Source organism: Scyliorhinus canicula, chromosome 26 (assembly GCF_902713615.1).
Source record: "Scyliorhinus canicula chromosome 26, sScyCan1.1, whole genome shotgun sequence".
NCBI lineage: Eukaryota > Metazoa > Chordata > Chondrichthyes > Carcharhiniformes > Scyliorhinidae > Scyliorhinus > Scyliorhinus canicula.
In genome coordinates this window covers 6,079,246-6,103,685 of record NC_052171.1, presented here as the reverse complement: position 1 = coordinate 6,103,685, position 24,440 = coordinate 6,079,246, and the positions used below count along the sequence as shown (strand labels likewise).

At 48.3% G+C, this 24,440-nt stretch overlaps 1 protein-coding gene and 1 long non-coding RNA gene across 6 annotated transcripts in view; one reads left to right on the top strand and one right to left on the bottom strand.

Annotated features, from left to right (window-relative positions):
* LOC119957461 (methylcytosine dioxygenase tet3-like) overlaps nucleotides 1-24,440 on the top strand; it is a 404,548-nt gene that overhangs the window by 363,599 nt on the left and 16,509 nt on the right. For all 4 annotated transcript variants that reach the window (XM_038785538.1, XM_038785541.1, XM_038785539.1 and 1 more), the window contains 2 exons: nucleotides 9,819-9,956; nucleotides 16,009-16,342. In XM_038785538.1, coding sequence (XP_038641466.1) covers nucleotides 9,819-9,956; nucleotides 16,009-16,342 — 472 coding nt within the window. The remainder of the gene's footprint in view (nucleotides 1-9,818; nucleotides 9,957-16,008; nucleotides 16,343-24,440) is intronic.
* Nucleotides 1,939-24,440, bottom strand: part of LOC119957465 — a 67,762-nt gene continuing 45,260 nt past the window's right edge. The window contains exons 4-5 of one of the 2 annotated variants that reach the window (XR_005458810.1): nucleotides 10,853-10,981; nucleotides 1,939-2,027 (exon numbers count right to left, since the gene is read on the bottom strand). This is a non-coding gene — a long non-coding RNA (uncharacterized LOC119957465). Of the gene's footprint in view, nucleotides 2,028-9,964; nucleotides 10,175-10,852; nucleotides 10,982-24,440 lie in introns of those variants that run through there. The other variant, XR_005458811.1, reaches the window with a different exon arrangement.

Here is a 24,440-nt window from a genome sequence, read left to right as displayed (position 1 = left end):
TGCATGAAGCTCACCGGGTCCCTGCTAACCCCTGTAAGTAAGTGAATCGACTTTTATTTTTCTCAGGAAACTGGGGAATGCAATGCCAGTGTTTTTACGTGGGCTTGGGGACATAGCCCCATTTTGGGAGAATCTGACCCATGGTGTCCAGAAGTGGAGATAAAACAGGTTTTTTTTTAAACCTGCAAATTCTGCAGAGAAGATATTGAGAACCCAGTCACACAGAAAGGTTTAAATCTATGAAAATAGAACTGCTGAAACGAGGACAAAGGAAAAACAAACAATGGCTTCAAGTAGAATACTGGCTACAGAGAAGACCCAGTTCTTTACCCAGGCCAGGCCAGCCCGGTGCCAGATCCCCTCGCGCCCCCCCCCCCCCCCCCAAAGAACCTCGGAGGCCGCCCGCGCCGCTGGTATGGACCTACTCAATTTATACCGGCAGGACTGGCAAAAGACGGGCGCGACTCACACCGGGCTGATTTTTTGGGGGGGGGCGGGAGAATTTGGATTCACGCCGACCCTCGGCGATTCTCAAACCAGGCGGGGGGTCGGAGAATCCCGCCCAATGAGTGAGTCAAAAGGCTGCAGTAAATTTTCCAATCACATCTGCAGAAACATCAGACGGTGATAACATGGCTGAATTAGAAGGTTTTTCAATTACATGATAAAACTATGAGATTACAACAGACTTAATTAAAAAGTAGTTCTAACACTGCTGGGGAGGGACTACTACAAATTGTATACCATCCTAAATCTAACCAACAAACAAAGAAAACTGACGACGGATAGTTTAATGCAAGGTATGAATGCTGTGTCTTCAACCCTAGTGAACAAGGTGCACAAGAAACAATTGTGAGATGAATTTGGATGCTAAACGACTAACTGATTAAAGACAGATTAGTCTTTGGTGGGCAAGACCCAAGAACGGTAGTGCAGTGGTTAGCGCTGCTGCCTCACAAGCCAAGGACCCGGGTTTAATCCTGGCCCCGATGACTTTGCACATTCGCCCCCTGTCTGCATAGGTCTCACCCCCACAACTCAAAGATGTGTAGGGTAGGTGGGTTGGCCACCTCAATTGCCCCTTAATTGGAAAGGAAAATGGGTACTTTTTATTTTATTTTTAATTTTAAGTTTTTTAAGGTCCCTTGGTGAGAGCAACCCTACTCCCAGATGAGAAACTGATGCTAAAGAAAGTGATAGATGTGTGTCAAAATATGTAAGATATCAAACATCAGCTGGAGCACACATATAGCAGAGCAGGCCATGTGACACATTCTAGGTCAAAAGGCTAGAGCTATCACAGACAAGGACTGGAGGCAAATACTATGAAGAACAGCATACAAAGGAAAATAATTGTTACAACCTTAATGCTATTCCAACAATATTGCTATTACAGTAAAGAATTAACAACATTCTCACTACCTAATTTCCCCCTTCAAGTCCTTGAAGTTACAGGTTCAGGCAGTCTGGAGGCCTTTTAACCCTTCCATATCTTATTGCCATTCTGATGAAAAAGTGACAAGCTTTGTTAGTTCTGGAGGATTGGAGTTTGGGTTGGCATTTGAGCATGTTTTCATTCTTTTCTTCCATTGAATAACAGACCCACATCCAGTCAGTTTGGCTGTTGGATTGATGCGTAGCTTCTGTAAAGTCGCTATCATTTCTTGAAAGGTTTTGTTCCTTGGTGCTGTTTTTCTTCTTTCTCCGTGTGGGCTGTCTCAAAACCCTCTGAGGCTGAGGAAGAGCATTCCTGTGGTGAGAAGAAGGTTTAGTGGTTCGCTGATTTTGCATTTTGCTATTGATGGTGAACGACTGATAACAGATTCCAGCATCCCTTGTGGTTGCAGCATGCTGGATGGAAGTTTCAGTGTGTGCTCAATCATTGCTTTATCAACCAGCTGTACCATCACCATAGTTGGACGTGGAGACTTCTCAGACTGATCATTCTCCGGTACCACTTCCACTGGAGGTGTGATGGTAATTTTGTGAGTAGTAGGTTGATCTGACCACTGGGGACTTTTTGGAACCTGCAACAATGCAAAGAGAGATTGAAGGTAAAATCCTAGTATGAGGACTCTTTAGTGTTTGAGTACTCAGGACCGTGCTGTTCTGGCTGTCAAATTAACAGTGGTAGTCTTGACATCCTGCACTGTCGGGAGGAGATCCAGGGTGATGCAGGCACCCCCGCTCAGGAGAGAGAACAGCTGGTTAAGGATGAAGTACATCAGCCCAAAGATCTGTTTGCTGTCACACCTCAGTGGCTCCAGGATCATTCCGATGACCGAATTGGACTCCCCAAGTCTTGTAAAATGGAATGTCCATTGTTTGAAGCCAGAGGTCTTTGAGCCGTGGTTCCTTGTCTGACAGGACTGTCACACTGCCATCAGATTCTTAATTTAAATTTTATTAGGTGACCATTTATTCGGATGTCAGTGTTTCAAAATGAAGAACCACAATCTTTGACCTCACTCCAGAAGCACAGTTATGCGTCTTCTGGGATTTTGGTCTCAGCCTTTAGGGCTATCTGCGTGATGCTGGGGTTTTGACTTGCAGAGTTTTCTAAAGTGCCCCTGTCTGTTGCAGTGAAAACATGGGGCTATACTCTCAGGACACTGATCACTCCTGTGAGGATGCTGCACATCGCAGGGATGGCATGGTTCAGGAATTGCTTTCCATGGCTTGGGTTGTCCCTGTACTGCGTGACCTGATAAGTTAAACTGAGAGTTGGCTTCTGCCCCATGTTGTATTCTCTCACCTTAGTATTGTCCTATATTGCTCACTTAGTTCAGTCTAACTAGCTGGATTGCCTTGTCTAGGATAAGATCACTGTAGCTTGTTGGAGGTCAGAGAATGAATAACCTTCGATGCTCACCACGATTCTGTCTCGGATAAGCTTAGACTTTCAGGACTCGATTTAACGGAAATTAAACAGAGTCACGTGTCAAGCGTGTTTAGCCGGATGTTTCCCGGCACTGGCAGCGCTAACAATGACCCTGCTATTAAATGGGATTCTGCTTAATTTCTGGGCCTTGGCAAGAAATGCCTGCCAAGGCTGCACATCGTCCCATTTCCTGCACTAATGAGCTTTTGTGCTGTATTTTCTATGTTCTATGTTCACTCACCAGTACAGGAAGAGGTTGCATCGCCATTTTTAAATGGCGCCATGATCTCTCGACCCTCGACAACAGCCTCCAGATCCCACGAACTCACCAATAAGGGGGTCTTTGAGCCCCCAGCACCCCACCTAATAATGGTAGGGCACACCCGGGCCTGATCCCTGTTAGACCACGTCCTCTATCTCCCTATTGCCACCTCTCTGCCATCCTGTAGAGATAATTTATGATGGAATCAACAGGTTCCCCAGGCAATTGACGTCTCTTATTGAACTTAGTTCTTTCCAATATCTTGTTGGATCTCAAGTTGAAATAAATGTCAAAGGATTTGATGATAGATCTTAACACGTCTCTGGTCAACACCACACTGACCATAGCTCTGGTTAATGTACCTTCTTAAATCACTGTGTGGCACAGTATTGTACTCAACCCCACTTTAACCTAATACATAACAGGATGCTCCAGCTTTCACACTACCAATACGTTGGTTTGGATGGAAAATTTGGGGAAGCTATAGTTTGAAAGTCTTCATTAAGGGCATCAGAGGCAAAGATGATGATGTAACTGAAATGTCACGTCATGTTTCTGTCAAGGTCATGACAGAAATTAATCATTTATAAGATGGTCAGTGATGGCAAGAGCCTTCTTCACAAGTGAACAGAGGAAGCAGGTAGAGTCGTGGTCGCTGATCCACTGGAATGTCTGTAGGGCAGAGTGCTTGGTGTGATTTATTAGCATGGATACAGAACTGCCTCACTAACAAGAAATGGAGAGTTGGGATAAATGGGTCATTTTCAGGGTGGCAAACTGTTACTACTGGAGTAACACAAGAATCAGTGCTGTGGCCTCAATGATTTACGAACTATATTCATAACTTGGATGAAGGGACCGACTGGATTGTAGACAAATTTGCTAATGATATGGAGATTGGTAGGAAAGCAAGTTTTGAAGAGGATACAAATAATCTGAAAAGGGATATAGATAGGGGGCGGGATTCTCCAACCCCCCGCCGGGTCGGAGAATCGCCGGGGGGTGCCGTGAATCCTGCCACTGCCGAATTCTCCGGCGCTGGGGTTTTGGCGGGGGTGGGAATCATGCTGTGCCAGTCACCGGCCGCTGGCAACGGCATCCCCCGCCCGTCAATTCTCCGACCAGCAATGGGCCGAGTGGCCGCTTATTGGGACCTGGCTCCACGGGCGGCCTGCAGAGTCCTCGGGGGGGGTTCCCCCACGGTGGCCTGACCTGCGATCGGGGCCCACCGATCTGCGGGAGGGCCTGTGCAGTGGAGGCACTCTTTCTCTCCGCCCCGGCTGCTGTCAACCTCCGCCATGGCCGGTGCGGAGAAGAACCCTCCCCTGCGCATGCGCTAGGATAACACCAGCCCATGCTGGCGCTCCCGCGCAAGCGGCAATTAGCGGCGGCTGGCAGAGGCTCTTTGGCGCCGGTTGACGTGGCGCCAAGCCCTTCCGCGCCGGCTGGCGCAGCGCCAAACACTCCGGCCTAGCCCCTGAAGGTGCGGAGGATTGCGCACCTTCGGGGCGGCCCGACGCCGAAGTGGTTCATGCCACTCCTCGGCGCCGGAGTGGCCCACCCTGCTGGCTCGCGGAGAATCCCGCCCAGGTTAAGTGAATGAGCCAAGATTTGGCAGGCGGAGTTTAACGTGAGTTTGTTCACTGAGGCAGGAAGAATAGAAAAGCAGAATATTATTTTACTGGACAGAGACTGCACAATGCTGCAGTCCAGAGATGTCCTTGTATCTGAATTACAGAAAGTCAGCATCCAGATACAGCAAGTAATTATGAAGGCAAATGGAATGTTGGCCTTTATTACAAGGTGGATGGAATATGGAAGTCTTGCTACATCTACACTGGGCATTGTTGAAACCACACGTTGAGTACTGGATACAGTTTTGGTCACCCTCCTTATGGAGGATATAATTGCATTGGAAGCAGTTGAGACAAGGTTATTTTCTTGGGATGAGGGGCGAAATTCTCCCAAAGGGAGACAAAGTGCCGACGCCGGAGTGAAACCCGGAGTGTTTCACTCCGGTGTCGGAGGCCGCTCCTCGCCCCCTATTCTCCCACCCCCCGCGGCGCGGCACGGCCTGAATGACGCAGCCGGCGGCGCCTAAATTACGTCACCCAAGCATGCGCAGGTTGGCCGGCGCTAACCCGCACATGCGCGGTTGCCGTCTTCCCCTCTGCTGCCCGCAAGACATGGCGGTTTGCTCTTGCGGGTCGGCAGAGGGAAAAGAGTGCGTCTTTCAGAGACGCCGGCCCGACGATTGGTGGGCACTGATCACGAGCCAGTCCCCTCCTAAGCATGCTCGATCCTCCCTCCGCCCCCCCCCCCACACGCAGCGGTCGCGCGATGTTCACGCCGGCAACGACCAGGTGTGGTTGGCGCCGGCGTGAACCGTTCGGATTCGGCAGGCCGCTCGGCCCATTCGGGCCGGAGAATCGCCACTCGACCCGAGTGGCAATTCTCCGAGCGGCCTGTCGCAAAATGTGACACGCCATTTTGGGGTGGGGTGGGAGAATCGCGTGGGGGTGCCAGGGCGGCGTGGCGCGATTCGCCCGGCGCTCCCGCGATTCTCCCACCCGGGGTGGGAGTCGGAGAATCGCGCATGAGAGGTTTGGTCAATGAGGAAAGAATCAGCAGGTTTGGCCTATAGTCATTGCAGTTTAGAAGAATCTTGAGTGATCTTATTGTAACAGCAGATTAACTTGGGGACAAAATTTAAAATTAGGGGTCTGCCATTTAAGATGGAGGTGAGGAGGAATTTCTTCTTTCAGAGTTCCATTAGTGTTTGGAATTCTCTTCCCCACCGAGCAGTGGAAGCTAGGTAATTAAATATATTCAAAGCTGAGTTAGACAGATTTTTGATTAACATCAGAGGGAGTCAAGGGTTGTGCAAGGGGAGGGGGTCGGGTTGAGGGGTGCGAAAAAAGTGGACCGAATGATCTTATTGAAGGTGTAGCAGGCACGAGGGGCCGAATGGCATAATCATAAAGTTTTTTAAAGTTCTTATGTTCTTCTGGTAACATCATCTGAGGACTTGTGCCAAAATCAGAAGAGTTATTCCATAAGTAATGATTTACATAGTGAGACTCACCAAAACATAATCTAAAGTGAATGATCTTGATTCCTTCATCGCCATCCCTGGGCATGGACTTTGCACAGCCAAGGAGATTTTGAGCGAAATTCTCTTCTTGTGCCGCTGGTTGCGGAGTTGCAGATGCTCCGTCCTCCCACTTTTGTGGAGATCAAGGTTCACGCCCTCTGCCAGTGGGAGGATGCAGTTAGGTCATTGAGACCGATTTGCATCCATTTAGTGGGCCGGGCACCATATTCTCTGGGCCCAATGTGATTCTCCAGTCCTCTGGGCCAGGAATCACGTGGGTGAGAATTGTGACTGGTCCTGACAAACGTGGCCCTCATGTGGTGGACCTCACGGTGGGTCAAAGAGGTAACTCTTTATGGGAGTTGCCCCCAAAGTCCATCTGAGGGCCAACCTCCCCCTCTCCCCACAAGACCAGTCCATCCCATCCCCACCAGAACCCCTCTACTGCCCATCACCACAGACCCCCTAAATAGAAGGGCCCCCCACAAAGCAGAAATAGGGAGTGCCCCCCTCCCCCACAGACTCTCTCTTGAGACCCTTATCAGGAAAATCCCCAGAAGAGAGACCCCTGTCAGGAAGACCCCCCTCCCCCTAGAAGAGAGACCCTTGTCAGGTAGACCCTCCTCCCCCCAGAAGAGAGACCCCTGTAAGAAAGTCCTCCCCCCTCCCCCAGAAGAGTGACCCCTGTCAGAAAGCCCCCCACTCCCCCCAGAAGAGGGATCCCTGTCAGGAAGCCCTCCCTCCTCCCCCAGGAGTGACCCCTGTCAGAAAGCCCCCCACTCCCCCCAGAAGAGGGAGCCCTGTCAGGAAGCGCTCTCCCTCCCCCCAGAAGAGAGAGACACCTGTCTGGAAGCAAAAAAGCAGTCGAGACAGAGGCACTTACAATTACTGCTTTAAAACTCACCTCCTGGCTCATACATAGGAAGCACCAGCAGTCAATTCCTGGAAACAGAAAACCAGTCAGCTGTGTTTGAACCCTCTCAGATCTTTGATCTTCCAGCTGTTAATTAATTTCTCTTTGATATTGATTTTACTAGGCTGTAATTGAGTTCCCATGCACAGCTGTCAGTATTGTTTCATTCATCTTCCTTCACGGTTGAGTAACTTTGAAGTGCTCCAACCCAAATGTTTAGAAACATCAAGCTTTGATTGACAGCTCCTTGACCATTTCAAACAGAATTAAGTATTTTCCAATCATCTCCATTCACGGTTGAATGATTTTCAGGTAGTCAGCTAGAAATTGACAGCACTTATCTCTTTTTGAAGTGATCCAGGAGCTGTCAGTGAAAGCTTGATGTTTATAAACATTGCTGTTGAAGCACTTCAGATTTACCCAATGATGAAAGAAGATGAATGGAACAATGCTGACAGCTGTGTCTACGTGGAAGCTGTCAAGCACAGCCTAGTAAACTCAATATCAAAGAGAAATGAATGAATGGCTTGCAGGTCAAACATTTGACGGGGTTTAAACACAGCTGACTGGTTTTCTCCTTCCAGGAATTAACAGGTGGTGCTTTCTGTGTCTGAGCCAGAAAGTGGAATGCCCAAGTGAGTGTTAAAGCAACAATTGTTTTCATTACCCCTGACGGAACTGCTCTCCAACTTCCAGACAGTGGTCTCTCATCTGGGGTCTTCCTGACAGAAGACTCTCTTCTAGGGGGTTTACTGACATCTTCTGAGGGGCTTCCTGACAGGAGTCTCTCTCTTCTGGATACTTCCTGATAGGAGGCTTCCTTCTGTGCCGGGGGGGGAGGGCGGGCGGGGGGAGAGCGACACCTGTGGGAGGGTATCCTTGTTCAGGGGATCTCGGCGGGGGGGTGGGGAGGGATTCTCTTATTTAAAGGATCTCTGGGAGGGGTCACCATCTGTGGAGGGAGCCTGAATTATGATGCAGAGATGGGTGGCAAGCAAGGAAACTTGCTATCAGACCGCCCACTCAAAATGGCGTTATGACAGTGGGATTCGCTTGGAAATCCCTCACAATCCTCACCGTGCATAAATTTGCATGGTTAAGGATTGGAAATCACTTCCTGATTTGCACTCCTAGTGACAGCGCAATTCAGGTGCAATTCAGCTCCAGCGGGAGAACATAGGGCGAGATTCTCCGCAAATTCGGAGAATCGTAAAGGCTGCCGTGGGACAGGCCGTGACCCACGGCAGCCTTCACGCCCACTTCCGGGGCTGATTCTCCCCCCTGGGCGGGGCTAGGAGGTCGTCAAGGCCGCACGTCAAGCGTCACGCTGGCTGACGCGGCCGATGACGTTTGCCGCGCATGCGCAGGTTGGACAACGCCAACCCGCGCATGCGCAGTTGCCGTCTTTTCCCTCAGTTCCCCGCAAGACGTGGCGGCTTGATCTTGCGGGACGGCAGAGGGAAAGGAGTGCGTCCGTTACGGACGCCCGGCCCGCGATTGGTGGGCACCGATCGCGGGCTTATGCCCCCCTTGGCATGGCCGTGGTACTGCCATGCCAATCGGGCCCCCAGATGCCCCAAACGGGCATCTGCCGCCTGTTTCACGATAGCAGTGAGCAGGTGTGTTTGCTGCCATGTTGAAATGGGCATGAAGGCCCGGCCGCTCAGCCCATCGGCCTCGGAAAATCGCCGCTCGCCGTAAAAAAAGGCGAGTGGCGATTCGTGGCGTGGGTCGGGCATGGGGCGGGGGGGGAGAGAATAGCGGGAGGGCGTGAAAAATGTCGGAAGGCCCTCCCGCTATTCTCCCACCCGGCGTGGGAGGCGGCAAATAGCGCCCATAGTCTCCCAAACTGAGAATTTTCCCCTTTGTTGTTTCACGCCCCATCTTTTTATGTAATTAGTATCTGGAAATCTAGCGATTACTGCTTTGAACATGCTCAGTGACTGAGCTTCCACAACTTTCTGGGGTAGAGAATTCCAAATATCCGCAAACCTTTGAGTGAATCAGTCTTGAATGGCCTACTGTGCCCTCTAGTTCTAGACTCACCAGTCTCAGGAAACATCCTGTCTGCGTCTACTCTCTATCTGTATCTATTGTGTCATGCCGTATAAGAATTTTGTACGTTTCATTAATCTCATTCATGTTTGTGGCTCCTTGCTGGCTGCAGACTAGCTACTATATTTACTTACATTATACCAGTTACTACATTTCCAAAGTACTTAATTAGCTTTGAAGCACATTGGAGCACTGAGGCTATGAACACCATTATTTAAATGCAAAGACTCGGTTTCCTTTTAATCTATACACTCCTGCTCCTATGTTCCGAAAATGAACAAATAATTTGTTTTATGATATTGGTTGAGGGAGAGGCACCTGGGAAACTCTACACCACTTGTCACAATAACCTGAGAGGGCAGAAACATTTTAATGTTTCATTTTAAAGATATTTGTCGTAGATTAGTATGATTGCAAAATTATACATTTTCTTTTCGCCCCTTCAGCATAACATTAGCAAATACTGCAAACATCCAAGACAATTAATTACGGATCAGTTCAGAATATAATGACAAATACAATAACCACAAAGCATTAATCTATGAAACATATATGCAACTTGATTTGAAAGAAAGAAACAAAAAAACTGTCATGTAATTTATTTTCTCTGCAGATTACAAATGAACAAGTAGCCCCGGATTGCAGGCTTGGAAAAACAGAAGGAAAACCATTTTCTGGTGTAACTGCATGCATGGACTTCTGTGCCCATGCTCACAAAGATCAGCACAATATGTACAATGGTTGTACTGTGGTATGTAAACTAACATTTTGTATGAAATCCATATTTATTCTGTTTAGTGCCTCAAATAAACCTTGAATCCCATCTTTTCAGAACAATGCAACTATGCTGCATTCAAAAACTTTTCTTTCATTTATTTTCACACATTTCATTCGGTCAAACAATTGCCATCAGGAGAAGTTAGTGGTGCAGTGGGTGAGGCCCACTGTTCGACCCAAGTTCAAATTGAGCTGTAACCAATAGAGCAAGAGTCACCTCTGTTTGCTGGCTGTGAGGGTTCCAATGTCAACTAAGATTGAGCAGTCTCAACTCAGCAGTGTTTGCTGCCAATGCTGGGCAGGCACAGTTGTTTGCTAATGACAGACCTGGGTTAACGGTTGCCATATTTCAGGGACAATGTGCAGCAGAGTGCATGCGCGGTCATCACTGTCTGCAGGAGAAAGAAATATTGTGTATTTCTACCCTGGACCAGTGCTAGATTTTGGAAACTCCTTTTACAGGGGATCTGAATGGAGGGATTCACAGACAAGAAACTAAAATCTTTTCCTGTGGGATATTTTACTGCAGGCGTGTTGGTCAGTAGTTCTAAACTCTCTCACTATTCCAGTAATGTCCGTGGATTGTAGGCTGCTGTGAGTGTAGGGCAACATAACACCCACAGCAACTTTGGAAAAGGAGGTCCTGTCCGCAGTATTTTTATGCCCAGCTTTCTGGCAGATGGTGGCTTTGCTGGGATATATTTTACTCAAGAACCATCAGTTCTCTGGTCCCTCGCACAGGTAGTAATTCATCTTGTGTGCACATAGGGTGAATTTTAGAGGACATTTGCCAAGGATAATACAGTCAAGTTAAAGTCCAACATTACACAATGTACGCGTAGGCATTGGTCAACAATAAGGAATACTCACCAACTTTTTCACTCCTTGGCTAAAGGCTCTTAAGATTAATTAAATAAACTTCACATCATCACTTCAGCAGAAGCTGACATTTTGTTTGTCTCTTTGGCTCTGAAATACCCCTGAGCCTTTGAGGAAGGTCTGAAAATGCAAATCGAGAAGCACCGATCATGTTCACTACATGCCATAACAGCATGACACATGTCATAAATTTAGAACACAATTTTGTTTGCAGAATTATTGAAAGTGATCATTCAAAACAAGATGAAAGCACACAAGAAAATTATTGCTTTATCACTTTCTTCACAGGATGTGTTAAAATGATGTTCTGCAAGATAATGCACAATTTCAAAACTGCGCTGCATGATGCAACACTGCCACATGTTGCCAATGTGCAGTATTGCAGAGGCATTCATTCCTGTTTGAGGGTGATTCCATTAAAGGAAAAGGGAAAAATACATCAGAACGTTTTTTCACATTGAAGACAGAAAATGCTGGAAACATTCAGAAATTAAGGTGGCATTTCTGAAGAGAAAAACAGAGATAAATGTTTCAGGTTGATGGGATACCCACCCCAATCGACCCCAACGAGGAGGCAGGCATGGGGGTCATCCAGCAGGAAATCTGGAAATGGAGTAACCTGGAAACACAGCAGTTTTTTAAATAAAATTTTGTGTTTCCAGTACAGCAGTCAGTCAAAATAAGCCAGGGAGTAGACACAACGAGTGGAATGTGAAGCCAGAGGGGTTGGGGAACAAATGAAAGGCCAGGGAAGGGGGATTGGAAAGGCTGGGGGCAGGTGTGGAGAGAGATTTGTGGATCAAAAATGCAATTAGAAAAGCGAGGATAAGGAGTGTTGGAATCAAAGATTTGGGGATGTTGTAGAATCCGTACAGAGTAAACACACATGGAACAAAGGGTAGGATGGAAAAAAAGTACTGCTTTATTGACATGTACACTAACTCTTTCCACTCCCCGAAGGGTCTTCCACCGTGACCAACTCTCAGGTCAGGGATTTTATACTATGCAGGCTCCACTTGTTAAAGAACCCCCCACCCCCTCCTCCGGTTCGTATTTTGTAGAGGTCACAGAAAACAGATGATCCACACCCTGTCACCACAAGACCGGGCCCCTCATTCTCTTCGCCTGGGGATGGGTTCGGACCTCGTCTGTGTCGGGCCCAGAGGCATATACCGAACGGGGGACCGGTGTTTGCAGGTGGAGCACCTGGGCAGAGCCAGTGCGGCAGGCATGGCGCGGGAATCGGCTTGGCAGATTCTGTTGGTGGCTGAATTTCCATGTCAGAGTCGGACGGTTCTGCATCCGGCATCTTGACCCGCACAGTGGGGGCGGCGGAACATGCGGATCAGGGTAGTCTGGATTTGATCCGGTAAATTAGGGAAGCGGCTGCGGAGTGGTGCACCTGCCTGTTCGTTTTACGGCCTTATGCTCGCACTTATAATAACATAATAATCTTTAGTATTGTCACATGTAGGCTTACATTAACACGGCAATGAAGTTACTGTGAAAAGCCCCTCGTCGCCACATTCTGGCACCTGTTCGGGAACACTGAGGAAGAATTCAGAATGTCCAAATTACCTAACAAGTCTTTCGGGACTTGTGGGAGGAAACAGTAGCACCCGAAGGAAACCACCCAGATTCTGCACAGACAGTGACCCAAGCCGGGATTCGAAACTGGGTTCCTGGAGCTGTGAAGCAACAGTGCTAACCACTGTGTGACCGTGCTGCCCGGATACCGGTCTGTGACAACATCACAACCGGGATCGATGTGGCGCTGTCGCCAAAACTCCAATCATGTACCGAAATGCATAGGGGGAAACTTCATTGGGAAGTATGGCAGGCCGTGTCCAATTTGGACCTGCCTTCTGCGGCGGATCTTGACATCAATGTCTGGGATTACCAAACTCAGTCGAGTACGGAGGCGGAGCCCATCAATAGTTCGGATGGCACAACCCCTATCTTGGCGTGCATGGTGGTCTAATAGCAGAAAAGGAACCAGGCCAACCGAGTCTCCCAGGATCCAGAGGTCTGCTTCCTCATGTCTTGCTTGAATGTTTGGACTGCCCGTTCAGCCAATCCTTTGGAGGTCGGATGATGCGGAGTGGTGCGCACGTGACGAATCCTGTTCGTGGTCACAAATGAGCCAAACTCAACGTCTCCTGTAATCTGAGAATAACAGCTTGGGTATCCCGTGAGGGCTAACGGTCTGGTGCAGACGTTCATGGTAGTTGCCTGCATCCGGTGGACCACCATCCACTTGGAGTGGGCATCTACTATGACGAGAAACATGGAGCTCTGGAATGGCTCCGCAATGTCAATGTGGAGGCAGGACCAGGATCGACCTCGCCATTCCCACAAGTGGAGCAACTTCTCTTGGCACGGCACACAGCGCTGGGCCAACTTCTCGATATTGGCATCTATTCCTGGCCATCAGCGGAACTTGGGCCAGAATCTTCATCTTGAACACTCCCGAGCGTCCATTGTTGAGGTCCTGTGAGAGTGGGCTGCGTCCATATTCTGGAACCACGACATGTGTTCGCCACAGGGTAACGCTGTTCTTGACGCTGAACTCTTGGATCTTGGATCGATAGGCCCTCAGGTCATCTGACAAACGGGATGGTGGACCTATACAGGATGGTGTGTTGGATACGGAAGAACTGCAGTCTTGTTCCAAAACCGTCTGCGAGATGCCGTGAACGGCAGAGAGTCCAACAAAATGTGATGTGGCAACGACCTTGTTCGCCGAGGCACGCATCGACAACCTGGTGCGGAGGGGTAGAAGGCTCAACACATCTGCATGGGGAATCTTCGTCCCCGAATGGTGTTCCAGTACATACTCATAGGTAGTAGGACCCAAAGCTGGTCCATCTCGATGGGAGGGATCACTCGGTCCTCTTTGAACAGACCTAACAGAAGCTTGTGGTCTGTGAACGCAGTGAACGCATGTCCGTAGACATATTAATGAAACTTCAGCAACCCAAAAACGACGGCCAGGCCCTTCTCGATCTGCGCATAGTTTTGTTTTGCGTTGGCAAGAGTCCTGGAGGTGAAAACAATGGGGCACTCCGACCAGATGTGCATGCGGTGACCAAGGACGGACCCAACCCTATAAGGAGGCTTGTCGCGCATCAGTATGAGCGGTTTGACTGGGTCGAAGTGGGTCAACAATTTGGACGTTGAGAGCTGTCTTTTTACCTCAGAAAATTCCTCTTGTTGTGGTTGAGCCCATTCGGATGGTTGGCCCTGTTTCAACAGTCAATGGAGGAGTGGTAGGGGGGCTAATAGGGCTGACAGGTTGGCGATGAATTTCCCATAATAATTTACGAGCTCCAAGAAATGATGAAGTTCCGTTGGATCCTCCGGCAAGGGGCCTGTCTCATTGGCATAAATACATGACTTCTGCCACGTGGAACACGCATTTCTCCTGGCGTAGACAAATGTCGGCCACCTCGAAATTCAGGATGATTTCGGCCAGGTTCTGTAGATGTTCCTGGTCGGAGGAGCCTATAATCAGTACATCGTCCAAGTAGATTACCACTCAGGGCAATCCCCGAAGGATATTCTCCATTACTTACTGGAAGACAGCACATGCCGAGGAGACCACAAAATGCAACTGGTTATATTTGGATAGCTTTCGGTACATATTGATTATCACAAACCGTCGGGTGCCAGGATCCAAAACCAGCTGGAGATATGTGTGGCTCATGTCTAATTTCATAAAGGTGCGGCAACCACCGAGCTTTGTGTATAAATTCTCAATGCGCAGATCTGGATAATGGTCCAGACGCGAAACATGGTTTACCATCATCTTGTAGTCACCGCAAAAGCGTACAAAGCCATCAGGCTTCATCATGGATGTGCCCGGGGCTGTACTGGGCGTATAATGACCAAGCATTCCAAACGATCCAGTTCTATATCCACTCCTCAGTGCATACGGGACTCCACTCCTCAGTGCATACGGGACTGGCCGAGGGCGAAAATAACGTGGCTGCGCCAATGGATCAATACTATCCTGGCCACTGTCCCTTTTATGGTTCCCAGGCCCTTCTGAAAGACGTTGGGGAATTTTGCCAAGACCCTTCTGGTCATGCAGGTACATGCGGCAGACACGCTGCCAATCCAAGCGGAGGTGCTGCAATCATTCACGGCCCAGCAAACCCGGTCCACCTCCACATGCCACTACCAATCGTAGATTTGTTGATTGCTGCTCATACGTGACTGAGATCACTGAGGTACCCGCAATTGCCAATGGCTGCCCCATATACATTGCCATGGGCATCAGTGTCCTGTAGAGCCAACGTCTGGATGCCTGCCTGGATTTTGTTGAATGTTCGGCCGCTGACCAATGAGACCGCCACTCCGGTGTCTAGCTCCATCTGTCCCTGAAGTGTGACCTGGATTAGTGCCACCTATGGTGCTGCTACGCAGTGTAGCTGCTGATATGAGCTGTCCTCTTCATCCAAATAGTATGCCCGGTCACGAGGGGGGGTGATCGTGTCTGGTGGAATGGCGGAGAGTTGGACCCTCTCGGGGCTGTCTGTCGCCTCGGTCTCAGCAGCCTGGCGCTGGCCAACATGCACAGTCTGGGTTTTCCTGGTCGGGGGAAACAGCTCAACGGTTCTCTGGACCTCTGTGGTGGCGGTCTGCATCCCTGTAGTATTGGCCCGAAGGTCGGGAGCCCGCTTCTTCGGGCCATGGAAGGGTTGTGCTGCGCTATTTCGGGCAGCCTAAGTTCAGGACCACCATGCCTTGGAGTTCCTGGTCTCCTTGTTCAGTGCCTACAGGGGAGATGGCTATCTCAACCGACTGCTGTAAATCGGACTGAGTTCCCGCTGGGAGATTCCATTGTGTTGCTGCCTCATGAATTCTACAGACCAGACAGTCTCTCAGGGCTTCATTCAACGTTGCTCTGAACTCAGATTAAGGGAGTTCAGCACTTTATATGTAAAGCTGCAGATTTGTGCTTGCTATTATATCTAGCCTAGTAGTCTCGATGGGCCGAGTGGCCTAATTCTGCTCCTATGTCTTATGTCTTATCTAGTTTATCAGAATGAAAAGCTGGGAAATAAACCCGTGTTACTGATTGTCACAAGAATATTTAAATAAACTGTTTGAGATATTTATCTATTTGGGATATTTATTCATAGGTTTGTACATTAACGAAAGAAGACAATCGTAAGGTAGGAATAACACCAGAGGATGAGCAATTGCATGTGCTTCCACTGTACAAGGTGTCAACAACTGATGAACATGGCAGTGAAGAGAATCAGAATGAGAAGATTAAAGCAGGAGCAATACAAGTGCTTACAGCATTCCCCAGGGAAGTAAGAATGCTCCCTGAACCAGTTAAATCAGCACGTCAGAAAAAACTAGAAGCAAAAAGAGCAGCTGAAAAACAGAGAAACCAAGCGAAGAAACTTTTGGCTGGAAAACTAAAACAGGAAGCAGAAGAATTGAAGTGTCACACTCCACAAAACAAAGGTATTTTTATTATTGTAAAATATGTACTTTCTTTATATAGCATAACCTAGCATTTAAGTGTATAAGAAATCTAAGAATTGATTTAATTAAGCTTGATATTTGAGGGTTATCTACCTTTTTCCGATTCATATGTGTCAAAGTTTTAATTACTGTGAGTTTTTCCTCAAATGCTCAAACGTTTCATTGATTCATTTTAACACTGATGTGGAGATGCCGGCGTTGGACTGGGGTGAGCACAGTAAGAAGTCTTACAACACCAGGTTAAAGTCCAACATGTTTGTTTCAAACACGAGCTTTCAGAGCACTGCTCCTTCACCTGAGGAAGGAGCAGTGCTCCGAAAGCTCGTGTTTGAAAGAAACCTGTTGGACTTTAACCTGGTGTTGTAAGACTTCTTACTGTGCTCATTTTAACACAGCAGGGTAGCTTGGTAACATTTAATGGGGTGGGGGGAAATTTTCAACCATCTTTTGCAGCAGGCTGGAATGAGGGTGGACACGGAGAATCGAGGGGTGTCCCAAAAACGGCTTTCACGCCCACGCCAGTGGGATTTCCCTGCTCAATTGTCGCGGGGAGTGATTTGGGGGGGGGGGGGGGGGGGGGGCGTACTTTGTAAAACATTTATACTTTTCAGATCTGGGCACCTCAGGATCCTACGCTGTTGGCAGGGCGGGCTCATTCAGAGCCTCCCCGCCATCATGATGTCATGGGATCCAACTCCAAGAATTTTTTTCAAAAGAGTTTAAAAATATGGCAGGGGAAATCCAGCAAGGCATCTGGCGGGCTGTCCTCTCTGTTTTTCCCACCAGTGCCAACACTTTAAAACGCAAATGGCAAAATTCAACCCATTGTTTTTCTTTTGGTGTAGGTTGCCAAAATATTTCCTTTTCTTAAAATTTGTGTCAATAAATTCTGGCTTTTTAGATGACATTAATAAAGTCATAAGAAATAGAAGCATGAGTAGGCGATTTGGCCCCTTGAGTCTGCTCCGCCATTTAATAAGATCATGGCTGATCTGATTGTGGCCTTAACTCCACTGTCCTGCCTTTCCCCATAACACTTGCAGCTCAAAAATCTATCCAATTCAGCCTTGAACATATTCAGTGATCTAGCATTCACTGCTCTCTGGGGAAAAGAATTCCAGACTAATGACCCACTCAGAGAAGAAATTCCTCCTCATCTCCATCTTAAATGAGAGACCCGTTAAAACTGTGATCCCTCGATCTAAATTCCCCCATGAGAGAAAACATTTTTTCAGCATCTAGCTTGTCAAACTCTCTCAGGGTCTTATACGTTTCAATTCTAATTCTTTTAATCTCCCAACCTGCTCAATCTTTCCTCAAAAGACAACCCCATCGGGGCAACACAGTGGCACAGTGGTTAGCACTGGGATTACAGCGCTGAGGACCCGGGTTCGAATCCCAACCTTGGGTCACTATCCGTGCGGAATTTGCACATTTCCCCCATGTCTGCGTGGGTTTCACCCCCACAACCCAAAGATGTGATGGTTAGGTGGATTGGCCATGCTAAATTGTCCCTTAATTGGAAAACATAATTGGGTACTCTAAATTTTTTTTTTTTAAATAAGCCAGAAATCATCCCAGAAATAAGTCTAAGAAATTTCTCTGAACTGTTTCCTATGCAAGTATATCCCCCCTACAAACGGACCAAAACTACACACAGTACTCAAGGTGCAGTCTCACAATTACAGCAAGACTTCTCTACTTTTATACTCCCCCCCCCCCCCCCCCCCCATGTTTTGGGTTGTTTTATTTAAAATGTTGTTGGTTGTTTTAGAAAGTTGTGGATTGTCTCAGCTGGCCGTGCAATGTGCCAAAGCTGTCAAAATGTGAGCATAGTTTTCAGAGCAGATTGTTGTGTATGGATTTGCCTAAAGACTCTTCAATGCCTAAAGCCTCTTCAATGAGATGGAAGTCCCATCAAGAGGTTAATTTTTCAGCTTTATAGTGAGAGAGCTTCAGGGAGGAAAATCTTCAAGGAGGAATTGCATTATTGTAATACCACTGAGTTAACAAAGTGGTGGCATGCATTCTGCTGGGTGCCCTCTTCACTTGCACTTGCTGTACCAGCATGCTAAGCTTTTGTGATTCATGTATATGGGTACTCAAATCCCTTTGTACTGCAGCATTCTATAGTCTCTCGCCATTCAAATAATATTTTGCCTTTCAATTCTTCCTGCCAAAATGGACAGCCTCACATTTTCCATATAATAATGACAATTATCCTCCATCCGCCAAAAGTCAGGAATGTGATGGAGTAGTCTCCACTTGTGTGGATAAGTGCAACCGCAACAACACTCAAGAAGCTCAACATTATCCAGGAAAAGCATCCCTTCCACAAACATTCACTCCCTCCACCATTGGTGAAGGGCAGCAGTGTATACCATCGACAAGTGCAGAAACTCACAAAGGTAGCACCTTCCAAACTCATAACCGCCCACCATCTAGAAGAGCAAGGGCAACAGACAAAAGGGGATACCACCAGCTGGAATTTGCCCTTCAAGTCACTCACCATCCCATGGAAATATATCACCGTTCCTTTACTGTTGCTGGGTCTCTTTGCAGATTCTTTGCATGCATCTCAAAACTTGCTTTCCCACCCACTTTTTCAAAGCCAGCAAATCTGGCTATGATCCCTCATCAAAATTATTAATCGAGTTTGTCACTGTGGCAGTCCAACCTAAAAATAACCCATTTATCCTAACTCTTTCCTGTTAATTAGCCAATCCTCTATGCATGCTAATATATCACCCGAACACCATCAGCTCTGATCTTGTGTATATTTCACCTTATCAAATGCCTCTTAGAAATCCAAATACGCTAAATCGGCTGGTTCCTCTACTTCTTACATCCTCAAAGAACTCTAATAAATTTAACAAACACAACTGCTCTTTTTCAAGAAACCATGTTAACTCAGTCTGATTGTATCATAATTTTGTAAATGTCCTGCGACAACCTTTTTAACAATGGAGTCCAGCATTCTCTTAATGTTAGACTAGCTGTCCTATAATTTTATGCTTCCTGCCTCCCTCTTCTTGAACTGAGGTGTGACATTTTCAGTTTTCCAATATGCTGGGATATTTCCAAAATCTAGGAAATTTCAGAAGATTGCAAGCAGCGCATCCACTGTTCCTGCAGCCACTTCTTTTCAGACCAAATGGGAGACTATGGGCAGAATTCTCCGACCCCTCGCCGGGTGGGAGAATCGGCAGGGGTCGGCGTGAATCCCGCCCCCGTTGTCCTCCCAATTCGCACCCCCCAAAAATATGCCCGGCGTGAGTGGCGCCGCCCGCCTCGGAGAATGGGACTCAATGGGCGCCAGGGACGCCTGAATTCTATGGCCCACGATGGGCTGAAGTCACTGTAGCCAGTCCCGCCAAGTGGGACCTGGCGGCGAGGGTGGGCTCCGGGGTTCCTGGGGGGTTATGGGAGATCTGGCCCCAGGAGGTGCGCCCACGGTGGCCTGGCCCGTGGTCGGGGCCCACCGATCTGCGGGCGGGCCTGTGCCATGGGGGCACTCTAGTGTTCCGCACCGGAGGCTGTGATCCTCCGCCATTCCCAGTGCGGAAGCGATTCCCTCTGCGCATGCGCAGGAATGACACCAGCATGCGGTGGCGCTCCCGTGTATGCGCCGACTCGCGCCAGCCGGTGGAGGCCCTTTGGCGCCGGTTGGCATGGCCCCAAGCCCCTATCCCACCGGCCGGCGGGGCGCCAACCACTCCGGGCAGGCGTAACCCCTGAAGGTGCGGAGGATTCTGCACCTTTGGGGCTGCCCGACGCCGAAGTGGTTCACACCACCCCGTCCCACCGGGGACCCCCACCCCGCCAGGTACGGGAGAATTCTGCCCTATGTGCTGAAGCTGGTGTGGGAACAGTGGCGGATCCACCGTCTGGTGGGGGGGGGGGGCGAGCAGGTGCGCGGCTTAGAGCCCCTGACTGTAGCTGCGGATACGGCCTGAGAATTGCCTGGTCCATTGCCGCGCATGCGCACAGCGGCGGCCTGCAGCGCCATGCAGCGGCCGTGCAAGCAGCATGGCACCGGCTGCACCCGGACCCGGCCTGCCAAATAGTGCGCCCCTTTGAACAGGCTTTCTCCAATTTGTGCGTTCTAAGGCAAGCAATTCTCACGTCGCACAGGTTTGTTTTCCAGATGTTTAATCCGAGACCCATTCTCTCATGTGAATGTGTCAATGATGGTTTGTAGCTTGCCTCTGAATCCGCACACATACAGGCGTCTGTGTATTGCAGCTCAATGAGAGTTGGGCTGGTCTTGGTTCTGGCCTGGAAACATCGGACGTTGAACAATTTCCCGCTTGTACGGTAGGTTCGCTCCACTCCAGCGTGGGAGCTTCAGTGTTGCTGCGAAGAAGGTGGAAAAGAGCATTGGTGCGATAACGCAGCCCCGTTTGACCTCAGTTTGCACACATATTGGGTCTGTGGTGGTTTTGTTGGGGGTTCACAGCTGGCATGTCGTGATGGAGCAGGTGGAGAATGGTGACAAATTTCTGCGGGCAATCCGAATTTGAAGAGATTTCTCCACAATCCCTCACGGCGTTTGCAAGATCGAAGAAGGCCATGTACAGAGGTTGATGCTGCTCCCTGCACTTTTCCTGGATTTTCAGAGCTGCAAATCATGTGCACTGAGCCTCTTGATGGACGGAAGCTGCACTGAGACTCATGGAGGAGCCCTTCAGCAACTAGGAGGAGGCGGTTGGGCAGTATTCTCGCGGTGACCTTTTCCATGGCTGAGATTGGGTAAACCCCTCTGTAATTTCTGCAATCGGACTTGTCTCCTTTCTTGAAGATGATAGTAATTAAGGCGTCTCTGAGATCATCCGGCATGCTCTCTTCCTTCCAGTCAAGGGTGATGAGGTTGTGGATTCTTGTCAAGTGTGCTTCTCCGCCACATTTTCATACTTCTGCAGGGATTCCATCTGCCCAGACGCCTTGATGTTCTTAAGCTGTCGAATGGCTTTTTCACTCTCTCGGCGAGCTGGGGTTATGCCGAGATGGTGGTGGGTAGTGCTTGTGTCGAAGGCTGTGACTTGGTTGCGGAGGTCCTCAAAGTGCTCTCTCCAGTAGGCGTTGACTGCCTCTCTGTCTTTGCTGAGTGCCTCTCTGTTTATGGCTCTCAGTGGGATGGGTCACTGGGTACTCCGACCGTAGATGGTTTTGATTGTGCTGAAAAAACCAAGCACATCGTTGTTGTCGGCAGGTTACTGAATCTATTGCGCTCTTTCCACCCATCATCTGTTCTTTAGGTCAAGAGTTCTTTGTTGCATCTCGGCCTTCAGTTGCCTATATGCTTGTTTCCTCTCACTCGAGTTTTGGTGGAGCTGCCAGTTTGGGAACACCTTGCGCTTGCGCTCAAGAACATCTTGAATCGTTCTCGTCTTGGTGTTTGCTGTCGAGAGCCTGAGTTAGCTCGCAGGTACTGACTATGGTGGCTTTTGATGCAGACCAACACACTTTGGTTGTCACCAGATTAAATGCGAGGGGCTGACTGAGTGGCTCTTTCTTCTCAGGGTCTTTGAGTCCAGCGACATTAAGTCACCCCCGGCAGAGTTGGGGCCATGGTGATGCAGATAGTGGAGCAGATTAGTCGGTGGTCAGTCCAGCAGTCGTCTGTTCCGGTCATGGTGCAGCTGACGCGTAAGTCTTTGCGGTCCGTTGCTCGGATGATGATATGAAATTAAATGAAAATTGCTTATTGTCACAAGTAGGCTTCAATGAAGTTACTGTGAAAAGCCCCTAGTCACCACATTCCGGCCCCTGTTCAGGGAGACTGGTACGGGAATTGAACCGGCACTGCTGGCCCGCCTTGGTCTGCTTTAAAAGCCAGCTCTTTAGCCCTGTGCTAAACCAGCCCCTATAATAATCGATTATTGTCACAAGTAGGCTTCAATGAAGTTACAGTGAAAAGCCCCTAGTTACCACATTCCGGCACCTGTTTGGGGAGGCTGGTACGGGAATTGAACCCGCGCTGCTGGTCTTGTTCTGCATTACAATCCAGTTGTCTAGGCCCACTGTGCTAAACCAGCCCAGAAGTCATATAGTGATATAGTCTATTGTATGACAGTGCTTGGAGCGGGGGTGTTTCCATGAGGGCTTCTGCTTGTCCCTCTGGTAGAACAGGGTGTTCTTGATGACCAGGTCATGTTCTGAACCATTTGTCAGGAGGAAGACTCTGTTGGCACTTATTTTACCCACACCTTCCCTCCCTCACACGCTCTTCCAAAATTTTGCGTCCTTCCCGACTGAAGTCGCCGAGGAGAATCAGTTTGTCTCCCTTTGGGATGCAGGACAGCGATGGTCAAGGCCGGAGTAGGATGCCCCTTTTGTCTTGTCCGTCACATCTAGGTTTGGGGCATAGAAACTGATGGCTGCGATGTGATGTTTCCAGGTTAGGACGAGCCTCTCGCTCTCTTTCTCTCTCTCTCTCTCCAGTCTCTGGTTGTCTGTCTCTCCGACTCTTGCTGCGCTGCTCCCTTTGAGGTTTCCTGTGCTCTAAACAGCTGGTTCTTCCCCAGGTCCGCTCTCTCTCCAGTCTCTGATATTCTGTCTCTCTGACACGAACTTTAACTTCAGCCTGCCGAATCTTGCCCATGGTTTACATGGACTTCTGTAAGGCATTTGATAAATCCCAGAATTACAAATTTTAGTATTTTAAGAAGTACCACATAACAGGGTTATCAGAAAAAGAATAAAAAGGGAGTGGCATAAATATGAAGTTGGTTGAGTAACAGGAAAATAGAGGTAAGATCATAGAAAATGAGAACAGGAATAGGCCATTCGGGCCCTTGAGCCTGGTCTGCCATTCAATAGGATCATGGCTGAATTTCCTCACGTTCACTTTCCTGCCCTTTTCCCATAACCCTTGATTCCCTGACTGATCAAGAATCTATCAATCTCAGCCTTAAATATACACAAGGAATTCTCTGTGGTAAGGAGTTCCAAAGACTGTCAACCCTCTGAGAAAAGAAATTCCTCCTCATCTCAGACTTTATTCTGAGACTATGCCCTCTGGTCCTCAACTCTCCCATCAGGGGAACATCCTCTCAGCATTTACCCTCTCAAACCCCTTAAGAGGGATTGTTTTTCAGACTGGAGGAAAATAAAGAGTGGGGTTCCCAAAGGTCGGTACTCATGGCTTTTCTTGATCTGTTATCATGGCCTAGACTCAGGTATGCAGGGCACAATTTCAAAATTCCCTGTGCTCTAAAGAGCTGTTTAGTATTGCAAACTGTGAGGAAGATAGTCATAGACTTCAAGGGGATACAAACAGGCTTGTGGTTTGAGAGACACGTAACAGCTGAAATTTAATGTAGAGAAATGTGAAGTGATACATTTTAGAAACAACAAGGCGATGTGATGAAAAATAGAGGATACAGTTCTAAAAGGGGTCTCGGACCCGGGCAGAGGGGGCGGTGGTGGGGGTCTGGTGTGTGCAAATTGCTGAAGGTGACAGGGTTAGTTGCGAAAGTGGTAATAAGGCACACAGGATCCTGGCCTTTAAAAATGAACATAAAATTAAAAAAACAAGGAAGTTACGGTGAACCTTTCAAAAGCACAAGTTTAACATCTGGGCATCACACTTCCCTCCTCATATCCAACACTTTTTGGTACATATTATCACAAAATTAAAGTACAGTTGATTGTTATTTCTCACAGACAATGAGCCACTAAAAATAGAACAATTCTACTGTGTATATTACACAGAATATTAGCTTCTCAGATGAACCAAATGCATTGAAGTATGGTTGTCCCATTTTTCGCATTCCCCAAGCCAGCCAATTAATTGAGGGCCCGATATTCGTTAACAGGGTAAACTTTACAATCCCACCGCTGCAGGAATCATCTCGGGTGGGGATCAAAATTTGGCAGGTGTTATGGGAGCGGCGTTTTTCAGAACCCCAAAATGTATCATGGAGTTCAACCAACCTCTCCCTTTAATGTATTGTTGCTTTTGAAGCACACGGCTTGGTCTCCAGGTGTGGTATTACAATTATGGACACATGGGTTTTTAAACACAAAACAATGTTTATTCCATGAATTCAACTTCACCTTTTTAAATAAACAT